Genomic DNA, 15,478 nt, shown 5'->3' with positions numbered 1-15,478 from the left:
TGTTTGATACTTTAATTTCAAGGAAATCTTGCCATTACTTCTAAAGGCAGCCAATTTTAGATAGTTTTTTTTTTTTTTTTTTTTGTCAAAAAGCTTTTTATTGAGGCAACATTTGTTTTATTTGCAGTATTTTACATGCTACATTTTTCATGTGACTTGGTTGTGACCTTATTGTCCTCTTCTGGAGACTATCTAGTTTATCAATCTGCCTCTGAAATGTGTTGCCCACAACTGTGTGCTGTGGACAGTGGGACTATCAGTTTCTCTTCTGTGAGGTAGTATGCCCCAGGGACCTTTCCTGCACTCTTCTGTTACACTGTTATCAGTGATTTGGACAAAAGCAGTGGATGGCATGCTAAACTGGATTTGCATATGACAAATTAGGAGGGATAGTTAACATTGCAGATGACAAGAATCAGAATTGAAAATGACTTCAGCAGGTTAAGATGGTCAGCATAAAGTCCAGGAATAGGGTCTCAGGCTAGCGTGAGTTTAGTTTGTTTTTAATGAGAGACCACTTAAGAAAGACCACTTATGGGCTTTGAGGAAAAGAACAAGGCCAAAGGATTTATGGTGAGGACCACTGGTAGCTGAATGGTGATGAAGTATAGCTATTGACTTCTATAAATTCGGGTTGCAAAAACAGTTTTCTATTTAATTAGCCTTAATTAAAGTTTTAGATGCATTTGTGGTCTTTTAGATGGTGATAACTTCAAGTCATAACAGGAATAACTTCTAGAGGGAATTTATTTGAATGGTGGCAGTTTTTTTTTTTTTTTTTTCATCTTTAGAAAACCTTATAAATTACCATATTGGTTTTTGAGAGATTTGGGGGCTCTAAACATATCAATTATGAGAACCTGAAGGGGAAGGACAAGGGTTAGGCCAGTATGTTTGAGCTGCCGGAAAAGAATAATATTAGCCTGGTCAGAGGTAATGAGAAAAGGAATCCTCATAATATTGGCATATGAGGGTGGGCCAGTTCTTAGGGAGGAGGGACTGATTGGTTGTCTTTTTTGGGGTGAGATGTAAAGTGAGAAAAAAGAGCGCAAAAAGGTGGGTTGTTTTTTTTGGTTTTTTTTTTTTAGGATGGTCTTTCATAGGAAATAGTGATCCCTGACTTTTTTTTAGTATTTTGATTTGCAAAGCATTTCACATATGGTAAATCTTTGATTGCTGGTGGTATTATTCCCATTTTATAGATAAGTGAATGGAGGCTTAGAAACTGAGCAGTCTCTCACATGTCCTAAGTCACTAACTAGAAAGTGGTAGAACCTGAATACAAACCTCAATCTTTCGCCCTGCAATCTGCGGGTTTTTCTCCTCCAACAAGCAAATGAAGGAGAAGCCTTGATGATCTACTGGTTAAGTGTAGAGCTGAAAGAGGCAAGCATAGCTGTCCATTTTGGTTCCTAAATGTTTGTCATTCTGAAGTTTATTAAACACTTTGCTATCCTAAATAAAAGTTTAGCAAACACTGAAAAATATGTTTGTCTAATGAAATTACATATTTTATGTAAGTAGGGCTACAGAACTCTTTCCTTTATGCTCTTGCATCTGAAATTCTTGTAAGGAAATGTAAGAGTTGACAGGTCTGGGTTGGTGAGATTTTTTTTTTTTTCTTTTTAATGAAGCAGTTGGTCATTTCTCCATTGGTACTTACTCATAGTATTATTCCACATACACAGTGACCTAGTGACACTGGCCTCTTTGATGATCCCCAAAAGACATTCAAATCTCCTGCCTTGCCTATCTTCCTTTCTTCAAATCTCAGTTAAAATCTTATCTTCTGCAAAACTTTCCTAATACTCCTTAAAGCTAGTGCCTTTACTCTAAGATTTTCTCTAATTTATCTTGCATATATCTTATTTATACCTAGTTGTTTGTGTCTTGTCTTCTCCCCTAGTCCTCCCTTCCCCCCACCCCCATTTTCAACTGTGAACTCCTTGAGAGCATTAAACGTTTTGCCTTCTTTAGATCCTCTGTGTACAGGATCTGACATAGTAGGAGCTTAACGAATTGTTTGTTGATAGCATTGGGTCTGACTTTCCATTTGGGATGCCATTCCTACTTGTGAGATTGGGGACATGTCAGAAGACGTGGCTCTTATGTAATATGCCATAATTTCTGATGTGGTGAGGTATGATGGAAAGATCAGTGGACCCGGAATCACAAAGATCTAACTTCAAGTCTGGGTTCTCACAGTTGCTAGCTGTTCAACTCTAGGCAAATCACTTACCTCTGAGCCTCTATTCTTCTGTATAATAGGGAGGCTAATTCCTTTGTCTTCAGCCCCATGAGAAGGTTATGAGGAATAGATTATGAGGAACCAGCAGCTTGGTATTGGGGGGGGGGGGGGAGGAAGAGCAGGATCCCTGGATCCCAAGCCAGGACACCTGGGTTCATATCCTGCTGCTGCTGCTGCTGCTGCTGCTGCCGCCGCGCTTACTTATATGACCTGGAACAAATCACTTAATTTCCATGGAGGCTTCAGTGCCCTCTTCTGTAAAATAGAAGTGGGACAAATTACATTGTACTTACTTTGAATATATTTTTTATTCACTTTCATGCATATATATTGCTTTCTCTGATAGAATGTAAGTTCCTTCAAAGCAGGGATTATTGAAGTTTTTGTCTTTGTATTCTTGATACCTAGTGCCTTGTCTGGGATGTAGTCTTTGCTTAATCAGTATATGGTTTGATGGACAGGATGGTCTCTGAGGTTCCTTTCAGCTCTGGTTCTATTATCCTGTGTTTTGGAAATTGCTAGGGCTTATTGACCTAAGAATAACTTATTAAAAGAAAGTTGGATAAAAAACTCAATTTCCAAATGCTTTTCATAGCAAAGTAGAATATAAACTTTGGTTTAGGTATGTGATAAACAGATGTTTTTTGTTTTTGTTTTTAATGGCCTGAAATATTTTGCATTGAGAGTGTGTTATAATGGGAAACACTTTTCACTGAGCTGAAAATCTTGGCTTCCTGATTTATTAACTTTATGCCCCACCAGTTCTTCCCTTGGATGGAGCACAGATTGAGAAAGGGGGATAGAAAGTTACCTAGATAGATTGAAATGTACATTCTGTGAAGTAGAAATTGTCTGAGATAAGATTGAACTGGTAGATTGAGAGCAGGTTAAAGGGAGGGTCTTGAATGCCTAGGCAAAGAATATTTACTTTGTTCTGTAACAAATGGAAAATCAACAAAGGTTTCTGAGAGAGAATGCAAGTCTCCCATCTGTAGTTTCCTGACCACTGCTTTTTTGCCTTGTTCTGGCCCTTATAAAGGAAGCAAGATCCATTTTCTAACTTCGGTTAGAACAACACAGTGTCGTGCTTTATGTAACAAAATAGGGGTGGCTGCTTCATGACTGACCTAGATTACAGGGACTGATTGAAAACATATGATGTTAACTTGGGAAAAGTGGTATTTGTTTTTCATGGAAAATTCTGATTGAGGGCCCTCACCTCCTTGTTGAGATCTTGGGACCAAAAAAAAAAAAGAAGACAACGACTGACTTACTGGATAGAAATCAATCTCTTAAAATACAAAATCAGCTCTAATTCTCTTGGAGATCCTGCAAGTACAGTCCCTTTTTCCTGCCTGAGGCTGTTGTGTTGACTTTGAAGTTGCTGTTTATCTGAGCTGTGGAGAGCCGAGTCTGCTTCTCTCCCAGCAGTAACTGTTGTTAGAGGCCTGGAAAGATGCCATGCTCTTCAGAACTAGACAGGCTTGTGTGGTTTCTTCTTCTTCTTCTTCCTCTTCCTTCCTCTTCCTTCCTCTTCCTTCCTCTTCCTTCCTCTTCCTTCCTCTTCCTTCCTCTTCCTTCCTCTTCCTTCCTCTTCCTTCCTCTTCCTTCCTCTTCCTTCCTCTTCCTTCCTCTTCCTTCCTCTTCCTTCCTCTTCCTTCCTCTTCCTTCCTCTTCCTTCCTCTTCCTTCCTCTTCCTTCCTCTTCCTTCCTCTTCCTTCCTCTTCCTTCCTCTTCCTTCCTCTTCCTTCCTCTTCCTTCCTCTTCCTTCCTCTTCCTTCCTCTTCCTTCCTCTTCCTTCCTCTTCCTCCCTCTTCCTTCCTCTTCCTTCCTCTTCCTTCCTCTTCTGCTAAACTTACCATTCTTTCTTAATCTACACCTGAGGAAGTTCCAAGAGGTTCCATATTGATACTGGTGAATAAAAGTCACACCCTTAAACCTTGTGAAATCTTGTGAAAGAAAAATATGTATATGTGTTCACTTAAAGAGCAGTCATTATAGAGTTAAAAGATCTGATTTTAAATCTAGCCTTTGCCTTATTTGTATGTTTATACACACAAATATGATCAATAGTCAGTAAACATTTATTAAATCCTTAACTGTGTCAGGCACTGCGTGTGTATATGTATGCACATGTGTATGTGTTATATAATGTCTAAATATAATACATATAACAGATTCTAGGGCATATTCAGGTTTTAGATAGCCTACTCTTAGAGGATAGATGGGATATAACCTTTATTCACACCAGTATGCTATCTAGAAATATGAGTTAAAACTAGCCAAGACTTTTGTTTGAGATAAACAAAATCACTGGAAAAGATGAAATGACTGTGATCTTTGTTCCCAACTTCTCTAATAGTGAGATAGAACATAAAAGCAGGCCCTAAGAAACAGGAGACCTGGATTCTGATTCCAGTCCTACCATTAACTGACTTTGTGACTCTGGGCAATTTCTGTCCAAAGCCTCCGTTTCCTCATCTGTAAAATGGAGGTGGTATCCATCCTGTCTGTTTCTCAGAGTAATTGAAAGGGGGAAATTAGATAGGAAGTGGTTTTCTTGTTTTTTGTTTGTTTTTTGATAGTATTTTATTTTTCCAAATACATTCAAAGATAGTTTTTAATATTCACTACTGAAAAACCTTATGTTCCAAATTTTTCTCACTTTCTCCCCCTTCTTTCTTCCCCAAGATAGCAAGCAATTCAATATAGGTTAAACATGTGCACGCAGTTCTTCTAAACATATTTACATATTTGTACGAAGCTGGTTTTTGTTTTTGGTTTTGTTGTTGTTGTTGAGGCGTTTGGGGTTAATTGCCCAGGGTCACACAGCCAGAACATGTTAAGTATCTGAAGTCGGATTTGAACTCAGGTCGTCCTGACTTCAGGGCTGGTGCTCTATCTATTGAGCAACTAGCTGCCCCTGTATGAATCTGTTTTAAAAGTCTAAAGAAGCTTGGGGAAGATGGGGAAGAGTCAAGTAGCAGTATTTTTAGCTGTTCTCCTCTTTCTCTTTCTTTAATTTTAGGCGTGAATGACAGAGGAAGTGCCCTCCAGTGCACTTAGTGAGGTCAACCTACGGCTTCTTTGCCACGATGACATAGACACAGTGAAGCAGCTCTGTGGTGACTGGTTCCCAATTGAGTAAGTAAAATCTGAATTTATAACCCCATCTTCGGGACTTATAAATTAGAAGGAATTGGGGAGATACATAACACTAGAATAGGCCTTAGATCGAAGAGGATAGAATATAGGGCCCAAAGGGACCTTAGACATCACCTAGTTTAGAAATTCTTGACCTGTTTTGGGTCCTGGGCAAAGGGTTGGACTGAGACCTATGGATCTCTTTTCAGAACAGTGTTTGAAAATCTCAAAAGTGTGTGTGTGTGTGTGTGTGTGTGTGTGTGTGTGGAGATTGGGAAGATCCACAAGCTGAGATAGGGGGAAGCCAAGGCATTTCACATGTGGGAAAATTATAAAGAATTTGACATGTACCCAGGGGAACCTATCACATAGGCTAGTTGTTTGTAGCATAGTTGTGCAATGCCAGGTTGAAGACTTTTAAACATCTTTTGAATCTCTTTCCAATAACTTTCTGAAACCTTTCCCTGACTCTTTGACTCACTCTTGAATGGGTCCTCCACCCACATTCCTCAGATAGCTTACACTCCCATCTACCTAAAGAGGACATGTACTCCGAGCCAGCTCACCTTTACCTATAGCTGCCAAACTGCTTCTCCAGTTCTTCGGTGCTGTCTTCATGTGGTCCTTTTACAAAATCTTCTAAAGATGCCGTCAAGCTCTCTTACGTAACTCCCTAACTATTCATCTAGTTGAAGGACCAGCTGCTTCTGGCTTCTCATTACCACTCCCCTCACCCCTTGTGGTGCTCATGCTACAGCTCTAGAATATAACTAGTAGAATAAGGTCACCCAACAGGGATACTTGAATCCAGGTCCTCTGAGTTCAGATCCAAGGCTTTCCCCTTTACAATGCTGTCTGCAACTAAACCATAATCTATTATTGGGGAAGATTCAGAGATCAATGGATAGTGTCAAGAATGTGGCACTTGGGTCCCTGTGTGCTAATAGGGAATAACTTAACAAATTTGGGAAGGTTATTCACTAGCAGATTTATTTAACAAAAGCCAGTATTTGTTAAGCACCTGTTACCTGGTTTTATAAAAGGGCACATTCTTTAGGGAAGGATAAAAAATATCTGTACTTTTGGTTATAGGGAAAGATTCTTTAGAAGTAATGGCAGTAGTATAACTTAGTGTGGAGGGTGTGACAAGCACAGAAATTCCTTGATACTCTATCTGATCCTGTAGTATAGGCCTTACTCAAAGGCAAGAGGTGATATAATGGCATATTCCCAATTAAATTCAAGAATAGCCATTTATTAGGTGCTTCTGCTCTGTAGAAAGCACTATATTAGTACCTGGGGAGATAGGAAACATAGAGGAGAAACAATCCCTGGCCTCATGGGGTTTATATTCTTGTAATGACATAATAGAGCATATATACACATGATATAGATTAATAAATATATAAAAGATGTGAGTAAAGTGGCATGTAAGATTTGATGAGGTAGCTTTTAGCAGTCAGAGATAGAAAAGAAATCATCTCCTGGGTATTGGGAATGTGGTGGCAGGAAAGCCTACATCCATACAGGTAGAAGACAGTTTGGAAGAACAAAGTAGGGTGAGATAAAATTAGAAAGGTGATGTGGTGCCATGCTATCTGGGACTGACCATGAAAATCTAAGGAGTTTGGGTGGTATTAGGTAGACAAGATGGAGGCAGAAGAGTTCCAACGGTGCAATGACTTAATCAGAGCTGTGTCAAAGTAATCTGGCAATTTTGTGAAAGATGATTTGGAGAGGATCAGATGGCCTGTACATGGAAATGAACACAACCACTGACCCCAGAATTATAGTAAGAGAAAGCAAAACTTGCTGTATGCTGTGTGGAAACATATTTAAAATCTCTCTCTTAGTAAAATTGAATATATTAAAAATAATACTCTCTAAAGCTCTTTCTAAAATTTTTGGAGAAATCTCTTTGAAAGCTGGGTGATAGGTAGAGTCAATAAACTGCATTTCTTTGGGTCAGACATTTTGCTAAACACTGGGGATATAAATATATGGCAAAAGCTACATTTGACATGTACCCAGGGGAACCTATCACATAGGCTAGTTGTTTGTAGCATAGTTGTGCAATGCCAGGTTGAAGACTTTTAAACATCTTTTGAATCTCTTTCCAATAACTTTCTGAAACCTTTCCCTGACTACATGTACATATGAGGAGCTTACAATCTGAAGGGAGGAAACAACAAAGAAAAGACAGCTGAAAAAGTAAGGCAACAAAGCAGCTAAGTCACAAATTGGATAGAGTGCCTATGGAGTCAGGAAGACCTGAGTTCAAATGTGGCCTCAGACTCGCCCTGTGTGACCCTGGGCAAGCCATTTTATCCTGTTTTGTCTCAGTTTCCCCATCTGTAAAATGAGCTGGAGAAGGAAATGGCAAACCACTCCATTATCTATGCCACGAATGTGTCTCAAATGAGGTCACAAAGAGTCAGATCCAACAGAAACTACTGAGTAACAACAACAGTACTTAAAACATACCTAGACTATTGCATTGAAGAACACCTGTGGACCACATCTGTTCTATTACACAATTAACTGAAAGAGTAGAAGATCCCATTATGCTGATTGTTTATTATTAAAATAAATACTTGATTATTAATAGAGCAAAAGCCATCGTAAAGGCTCTCCAACTACATATCTTCTGTGCAAATAGCAAAAAATTTTAAGACTCCACAAAAACCATAAGAAAGAATCTTATTCAGTGACCTTCCCTCTCCTTAACTCCCTTCTGATCATTAATATCAAGAAGGCCATAACTAAGGGAGGACAAAGCTATTCTCCACTGTTTCATGGAGGAAATACAGCTCAGAATCCAAATGGATCAGAGAGATTACCTATAGGTCAAGAAGACCTCTAGATACTTCTGTTTGTAAATATTGTAAATATTGTTTGTATATACTGTGGTATCACCCAACCCTAAAACACTGCAGAGCCTCCTACACCAGATTTGTAACTGCTCAAAAGAATTTGGCTTGGTCATATAATCAAGTTGAGTAAAGAGTACCTGTGGTCCAGCTCAGTAGGCAGCCTTTTGAGTTTGTATATAAATGTGGTGGGGATGTTTTGTGGGTGTGGGTACATGTACCAGGTGGGGACCTCTGGGGCTAGCTGGGTGTGGTTGGAACCTCAGTAGGAATCATGGCGGTTTTCACCTCCCAGACTATTTGTGGAGTCAGGGTCTGAGTCTGGCAAGAGTGGGGGGGACCCTGGCTGATTGGGAATATCAGGCCTAGCTATGCTGCTGAGATAGAGCCCTGGACAGGAAGGAACCAGCACCTGGTGACTGCAGATGTTGTGGGGCAGGGACACTGCTGACTGTGGACACTTGCTGGAGGGGGAGCTCTTGTTCTATCAGAGTGGAGAGCTAAAGGGAATCCCCCCAACCCCCCAGGATTAGAGGTGTTTACACCAATACCTCTTTAAAAAAAATGAACTGGCAAAGAAGAGAGAACCCCACCATTGAAACATATTTTGGGAACAGGGAAGACATTTTGATCAACAGAACTTCTACCCAAAAGACTAACATGAAATGGCTCCCTGCTCAGAGAGAATTTATAGAATAACTCAAAAAAGAATTTAAAAATCAAATGAGAAACATTGAAGAAAAACAAAAAAAAATTTTTTTTTAAATTTAAAACATTCAAGAAAAACAAGATTATGGAAAAAAAAGTTAACAACTAGAAAAGGAGATACAGCATCACAAATACGAAAATAACTCTTTGAAAATTAGATTTAGGCAAAGGAAAGCCAGTGAAGCCATGAGAGACCAAGAAATTACAAAACAGATGATAAAGAATGAAAAAATAAAATAGAATGTGAAACATCTTATAAGAAAAATGACAAGTCTGGAGAACAGATCAAGAAGAGAAAATATAAGAATAATGGGACTGCCAGAAAGTTGTGACCAAAAAGAGAACCTTGACACAATAATGCAGGAAACAATCCAAGAAAATTGTCCTGGAGTGATAGAACATGAGGGGAAAATAGAAATAGACAAAATTCACTGATCACTTCCTCAAAGGGGGATCCTTTGTGGAAAACACACAGGAGTATTATTTGCCAAATTTTGAAACCCATAAACCAAAAAGAAAATTTTGCAAGAAACAAGAAAAAAAATTAAAATATGTTGGAGTTACAATTAGAATTGTAAAAAGCTTATCAGCACTACAATAAAAGACTGCAGGTCCTGGAATCGTATCTCCTGACATCAAAAGAACTAAGCCTGTGGCCAAAAATATCATGTTCAGCAAAATTATCATTTTGAATGAGAAAAAAAAAGGACATTCAACCAACTTGGAGATTTTCAGGACTTTTGATCAACTAAACTCAATTTAACAGAAAATTTAACATATAAAAGCCAATAGCAAAGACCAGTTTTAAGGAACTTAACATGGATGGACAAACTAATTTAAACATGGACAAATTGCTTTTTTTTTTTTTTTTTTTTTTTAAACATGGAAATGTATACCATATAGTATATCATAGATTCATCAGCAACAGAATAGCTCAAAAGAAAGATTGGCAGAGTTAAGGCATTGTACAAATGAGGTGCAGGAGAATAGACATAGAGGTATTAGAGGGGGGAGGAGTTCTGAAAAACCTACTTACATAGGGAATGGGTTCAATAAACAACATTACATACACGCACACACACACACACAGACACGCCTTCAAGGGTTTAGCATGCTACCTTCAAAATCTATAAAAAAGTTAGTTGGGAGGGATGGAGAAGCAAAGGATGAGGGAAGAAGATGAAGAAGGGATCCCTGGGGTTAAGTTATAGAAAGTCAAGTTATGGAGCAGATTTTATTGAAAGAGCAGGTACAGGAAAGACGTGTGTGTGTGTGTGTGTGTGTGTGTGTGTGTATGTATATGTAGAGGGTGTTTGTGTGTGTGTCTATCAACACATGTATATATAAATATATCTTTTCTTAACTAGCTTGCTTGAGAGTGGTGGGGAATGAATGAGGGGGAAAAGAATAAAGTAAATAAGGTATGCAGCAGAGAAACAAAGAACAATTTACAAAGAAATAAAGAAAAAATGGACATTGATGCATTTAATTTTTTCTACTAATATATACTTTCTTGATCTGGTAATTTATTGTTATATATTTTGAATCCTCCCTGATCTTCTGCTGGGCACATGACAATGTTCTCTTTTGTTTTGTATTCCTTTTGTGTTTTTTTTTTTTTTTTTTTTTGAATGTATAGTGAAAAAAATAAACTGGACGTATGCTAATAGTGAGGCATAACCACTAGTGGACAGTCCCAGAGCTCCCACCAGTGCCCTTGTTATCTCAGGTTGGGTTGTCTTTCTTCTGGAAGAGGACTATAAGTCACATGCCATAAAGATGTGTAGATGAGTGGCAGTTTACATTGTTGGAGGGATTAGCACATCAGTGAGATCACAAATAGATTCAGATATTTTGAGTTTGGGACCCAGTAACACAGGGATTAGAAAGGAGGAACTACAATAGATACTGAATTGGTATTCAGAGAAATTTAAGTTACATTATTGACTGTACAACTGATTAAGTTTAGAATGTCCAAGTACAGAGTAAATGAAAGGCACAGAAAAAATTTTAATCATCTTATTTAACAAAATTTGATAAATCAACATAATCCTTATTTAAAAGCAGTAGGCAGAAATAATGGCATATTTCTCTAAGGAATATAATGTATATTATCTTAAATACATAATAGTAAGCATTTATTACACACCTACTATGTGCCAGGCCCTATGCTAAGCAGCAGGGATATCTCCCCAGGTACTAGTACAGTACTTTTCATATAGCAGAGGCAAAAAGACAGTCTTTGTTCTCAAGAAGCTGATAATCTCATGGGGGATACAAATGCAAGCCAGGTACAAACAAGAGATATTCAATATAAATTGGAAATCATCTCAGAGGAAAGGAACTAGCATTAAGGATTCTGAAAAGCTTCTTGTATAAGATGGAATTTTAGCTGATATTTGAAGGAAGCTAGGTAACCCAAAGTCAGAGATTAAGGAAGGAGAAAATTCCATGCACTAGAGGGAGCCTGTGAAAATGTAGGGGAGATATTATGCCTTGTGTGAGGCTTTTCAGTGAGGCTGCTGGATTGCAGAGGAAATGGGGAGCATAAAGCGCAAGGAAACTAGAAGAGTTGTGGGATGGCGGGGAGGGGGACAGTTCATGAAGGGCCCTGGAAGCATAACAAAGAGTTTCAGAATTGATTCTGGAGATTATTAAGAGCCACTGAAATTTGATTTGCAGGGGTGACCTATGCCTTAGGAAGGTCCCTTTGGCAACTGAGTGGAGGATGGACTGGAGTGGAGGGTCACTTGTGGCAAACATGCACCAGCAAGTTAATGTAGAAGTCCAGATGGGAAGTCCAGTCCTGCCATAACACTGATCTCTTTGGTTGGGTCTCTCTCTAGGTACCCTGATTCATGGTATCGTGATATCACTTCAAATAAGAAATTTTTTTCCCTTGCTGCAACTTACAGAGGAGCCATTGTCGGTATGATAGTTGCTGAAATAAAAAGTAGAACAAAGGTACATAAAGAGGTAAGGAGAATAGTATTTTGACTACAAAAAAATCTGTATTTTCTGTTTTGTCCAATAATGGGAGAAGAGAGGGGTGTGGAGTTGGAAGTCTTTCATTCTCTTAGAAAATAAGTTGTCATGAACTACTAGAAATATTTTATCACTCGGTGGCTCCGTTCTGGTGATGTCTTGGCACTCAGCTGAACTGACCCCCTTACATAAAAGATAAACAATCTACTGCCAGTGTATATTTGAGACCTTTCTAGTTTGCTAGGACCTACCAAAGTTAGAGTTTTTGTATAGCACATATAAACACACATTAGAAGGAAAAATATTGCTTTTCCCCTTTCTTCCCTTTGTATGGAAAGGGTCAGGAAAGATTCCAATAGAATCATTGTTTGCTTTTTGGTTGTTGCAATTGACCTTCTGGTCTGAGGAATCAGATTATAACTTGTAGAATTTGATACAAATTTTTTTTCCTCTGTTTTAAACTCAGTATGTTATTGACTCCTTAGGTGGGTATGGGTGTGTGTTTCTTGATGACAAAGTCTTAATGGTCAGAATATACTAGAAACAAGTCAATGACATTTTCATGACATAAAATTTTTTTGTGATTTTATTCTTGCATTAAACTCTTTATCCTGCCCACCATATTAGCCTCTGTCTATTCTCTGACTTCGCAGAACCTAAGTCTTTCAGGAGGATTTCCTTTGTTGTCCTTACTTATTTGAAAAATTTTTTCTTTTTTATTTAAAAATTCCATTTTCATTCTGTCCTGAATAGACACTAAATAAGATATTTCTATTCATGTCATGACTTTCAGTATTTACTTTTGTAATTATTGTATTTCTGTGTTGGTTATTTGTTTATATTGTTTGTTTGTTTGTTTTTAATAATTCAGTTCCTGAGGAGGAGAGCTATTATTTGTTGTTTCCTGTAAGTAGTAGTTGGCTCAAAAATGTATTATTAATATCTTACATTTGCATAGTGTTTCATGGTTTGTAAAGTGTTTCCTTATGGCAGCAAGGAATCCTACCTTGCAGGTCTCATTTCCATTGTACATGTGGGGAAATCAAGACTTAGTGAGATTAAGTGACTTGCAGATCTCTCCTTCTACCTTGAAGCCTCTGTAATCCCTATTGGCACCCAAGGGTTGTCAGCTCAGATTTTGAAATGTAATCACTCCGGAGCAGGTGCAAAATTGTAAGATATTGAAGAAATATGAGCATCATTGTAGCATTTTGATCTTTCTGGATGGCCTTTTCTTAAGTATGAAGGCGACCAAGTGTGAATCATAAACGAATCCACTATGTGTCTGAATTAGGTACACCCCAAACCAAACAGCCAGCATTTCCCTGTCCACGGTTTTCTGTTAAAAAAAAGGACAGAGAAACATTCCTCTTTTCCCATCAAACACAAGAATTGTGTTAATGGGCTGTCTTCTTGGTTGTCCCAGCCTTGCCAAGTGTCCTCCTTGTGTAAAAGGTGGATGAGGCACCAAAAAATTTTGAAGTAATGTTGCTATAGCCATATTTTATGACCATAGAGCTCTTTACACTTTTACAAGGCACTTTTTTTTTTTCAAAATAGTCCTTTAAAGTGGGTATTGTAAATGTTAATGTACCCATTTTAAAGATGAGAAAACTGAAGTTCTGTCCAGGGTTTCACAGATATTATCAGGACCAGGATTTGAATCCAAGTTTCCTCTTATTCCAGTTCCCATTATTTGAATGTCTGCCTGTAGGACTAACCTAACTTTTTCTTTTTAAATTCTCTACAGGACGGAGATATTCTAGCCTCAAACTTCTCTGTTGATACACAAGTTGCATACATCTTAAGTCTAGGAGTGGTAAAAGAATTCAGAAAACATGGAATAGGTAAGCCTGGTCAGAGTGCTCTCTCTGGGGAGTGGATCATGTTCTAAGATCCCTATTTTGGCTTTTTCTCTCACATTGAGGTCAGAACATGAATGTACACTTAGAAATTGAGTGTCAGCCTTAGGAAACAAATTTGGAACCAGTTACTCATATTAATCTCTCTTGTGCTCTAAGGTTTAAAGCACTTATAGGTAGAGGAGTATAAATATTCTCATTTTATAAATGAGAGAAGTGAAGCTCAGACTGGTGCTCATTGTATGGCTAAGAGCCTTGAAGCCAGATCTTCTGACTCCAAATCTGCTTGGCTTTCTGTTACACTGCTCTAGGTCTTCTAGAGGAAAAGGAATAGACATTTATGTGTTGTTATGTTTGTTCCATCAAATGTTAAGAGCAAGAAGGGATCTAGAAATTGCTGAACATACTACAGGATCTATACTGGAAGGATCCTCAGAGGTCTTTTAGTCCAGTCCTCTTATGCTTATATGGGGAAACTTAGGAAGGCTGAATAACTTGCCAAGGCCCCAATAGGGCATGTCAGAGATAGGATTTCATGTTGGAACCTTTGCTCTTTTCATCTTACCCTGCCACCTAATCAAGATCATCCAGAGACTTAATGGGGAGAAGTAGCATTGGAGCCCCTAGAATCAATGCCTTCTCCTTGTTTTTTCCTCCAATGCTATTATACACTTAAAAAAAAACTCTTATTGATGCCTTTTGCTTTAATATCCCATTCATTCCTGAATATATTCTAACCCTTCTACCTACTACCTGTCACCAAGTGAGCTTAGACAAGTGAGCCTATTACAAATATAACGAAAAAACCCCAACACTTTAACAAGTTTATGTTTTATAATTATTATATTATTAATATATTTGTATATTAGTTGGATATATTAACTAGGTCTGACAGCATGTGACATTCCACACCAATAGCCTCCCAACTCTTCAATGAAGTGATGCAGTTTTGGGAGCTTAGCTTTGGCCATTATAATTATTCACTTTGATTTTATTTTTCTTTCCATTTACCCTGTATAGTCACTATATATTTTTTCCCTTGGTTTTCCTTACTTCACTCTGAACTATTGTATGTCTTCCCAGGTTTCTCTGGGTTCTTTAAATCCATTATTTTATATGGTAGAGCAATGTAATCTATTACATTTATGTATCCATAACTCGTTTAGCCATTTCCCATCCAATGAATACTTTTATTTCCATTATTATTACCTTAAAAAGTTACTGTTATGTGCATTTTGGTTTACATAGCATCTTTCTGTCTGGTTCTGACCATCTTGGTGTATATGTCTATTAATAGAATCTCTAGTTCAAAATCTAGGGACATTTTAGTCACTTTTTTTTTTTTAGCATAATTATAAATTGCTAACTAAAATAGTTGAGCCAGTTGACAGCTCAGTTTTCAATTTATTAACATGCTTGTTTTCTTCGCTGCCATTTTGCTAAACTATTATATAATGAGGAACTTGATGAAATATCTAAATTAATATACGGTAATAAAATTGCTACAACTTACAGCCAGGGTTGTGCTGTTTGATTTATCATTTCTGTGAGGCCAGTATTTTGTTCTTGTTATATTTGTGGACAGCAGTAGAGGATTTTTGAGTTTTGAAGCAGTAGTACTTGGTAGGGGATGTATATTGTCATGACTCTTCCTTCTGCTA

General features: G+C 37.9%; 1 protein-coding gene across 3 annotated transcripts in view; it reads left to right on the top strand.

Moving 5' to 3' along the window:
• NAA60 (N-alpha-acetyltransferase 60, NatF catalytic subunit) overlaps window positions 1-15,478 on the top strand; it is a 91,986-nt gene that overhangs the window by 62,995 nt on the left and 13,513 nt on the right. For all 3 annotated transcript variants that reach the window (XM_031945623.1, XM_031945622.1, XM_031945624.1), the window contains exons 2-4: window positions 5,277-5,392; window positions 11,817-11,946; window positions 13,706-13,802. In XM_031945623.1, the coding sequence (XP_031801483.1) occupies window positions 5,283-5,392; window positions 11,817-11,946; window positions 13,706-13,802 (337 nt within the window). In that variant the 5' untranslated portion in view covers window positions 5,277-5,282. The remainder of the gene's footprint in view (window positions 1-5,276; window positions 5,393-11,816; window positions 11,947-13,705; window positions 13,803-15,478) is intronic.

Source organism: Sarcophilus harrisii, chromosome 1 (genome assembly GCF_902635505.1).
Source record: "Sarcophilus harrisii chromosome 1, mSarHar1.11, whole genome shotgun sequence".
Taxonomy (NCBI): domain Eukaryota; kingdom Metazoa; phylum Chordata; class Mammalia; order Dasyuromorphia; family Dasyuridae; genus Sarcophilus; species Sarcophilus harrisii.
The sequence above is the reverse complement of the archived record's forward strand: the minus strand, read 5'-3'. Positions and strand labels throughout refer to the sequence as shown.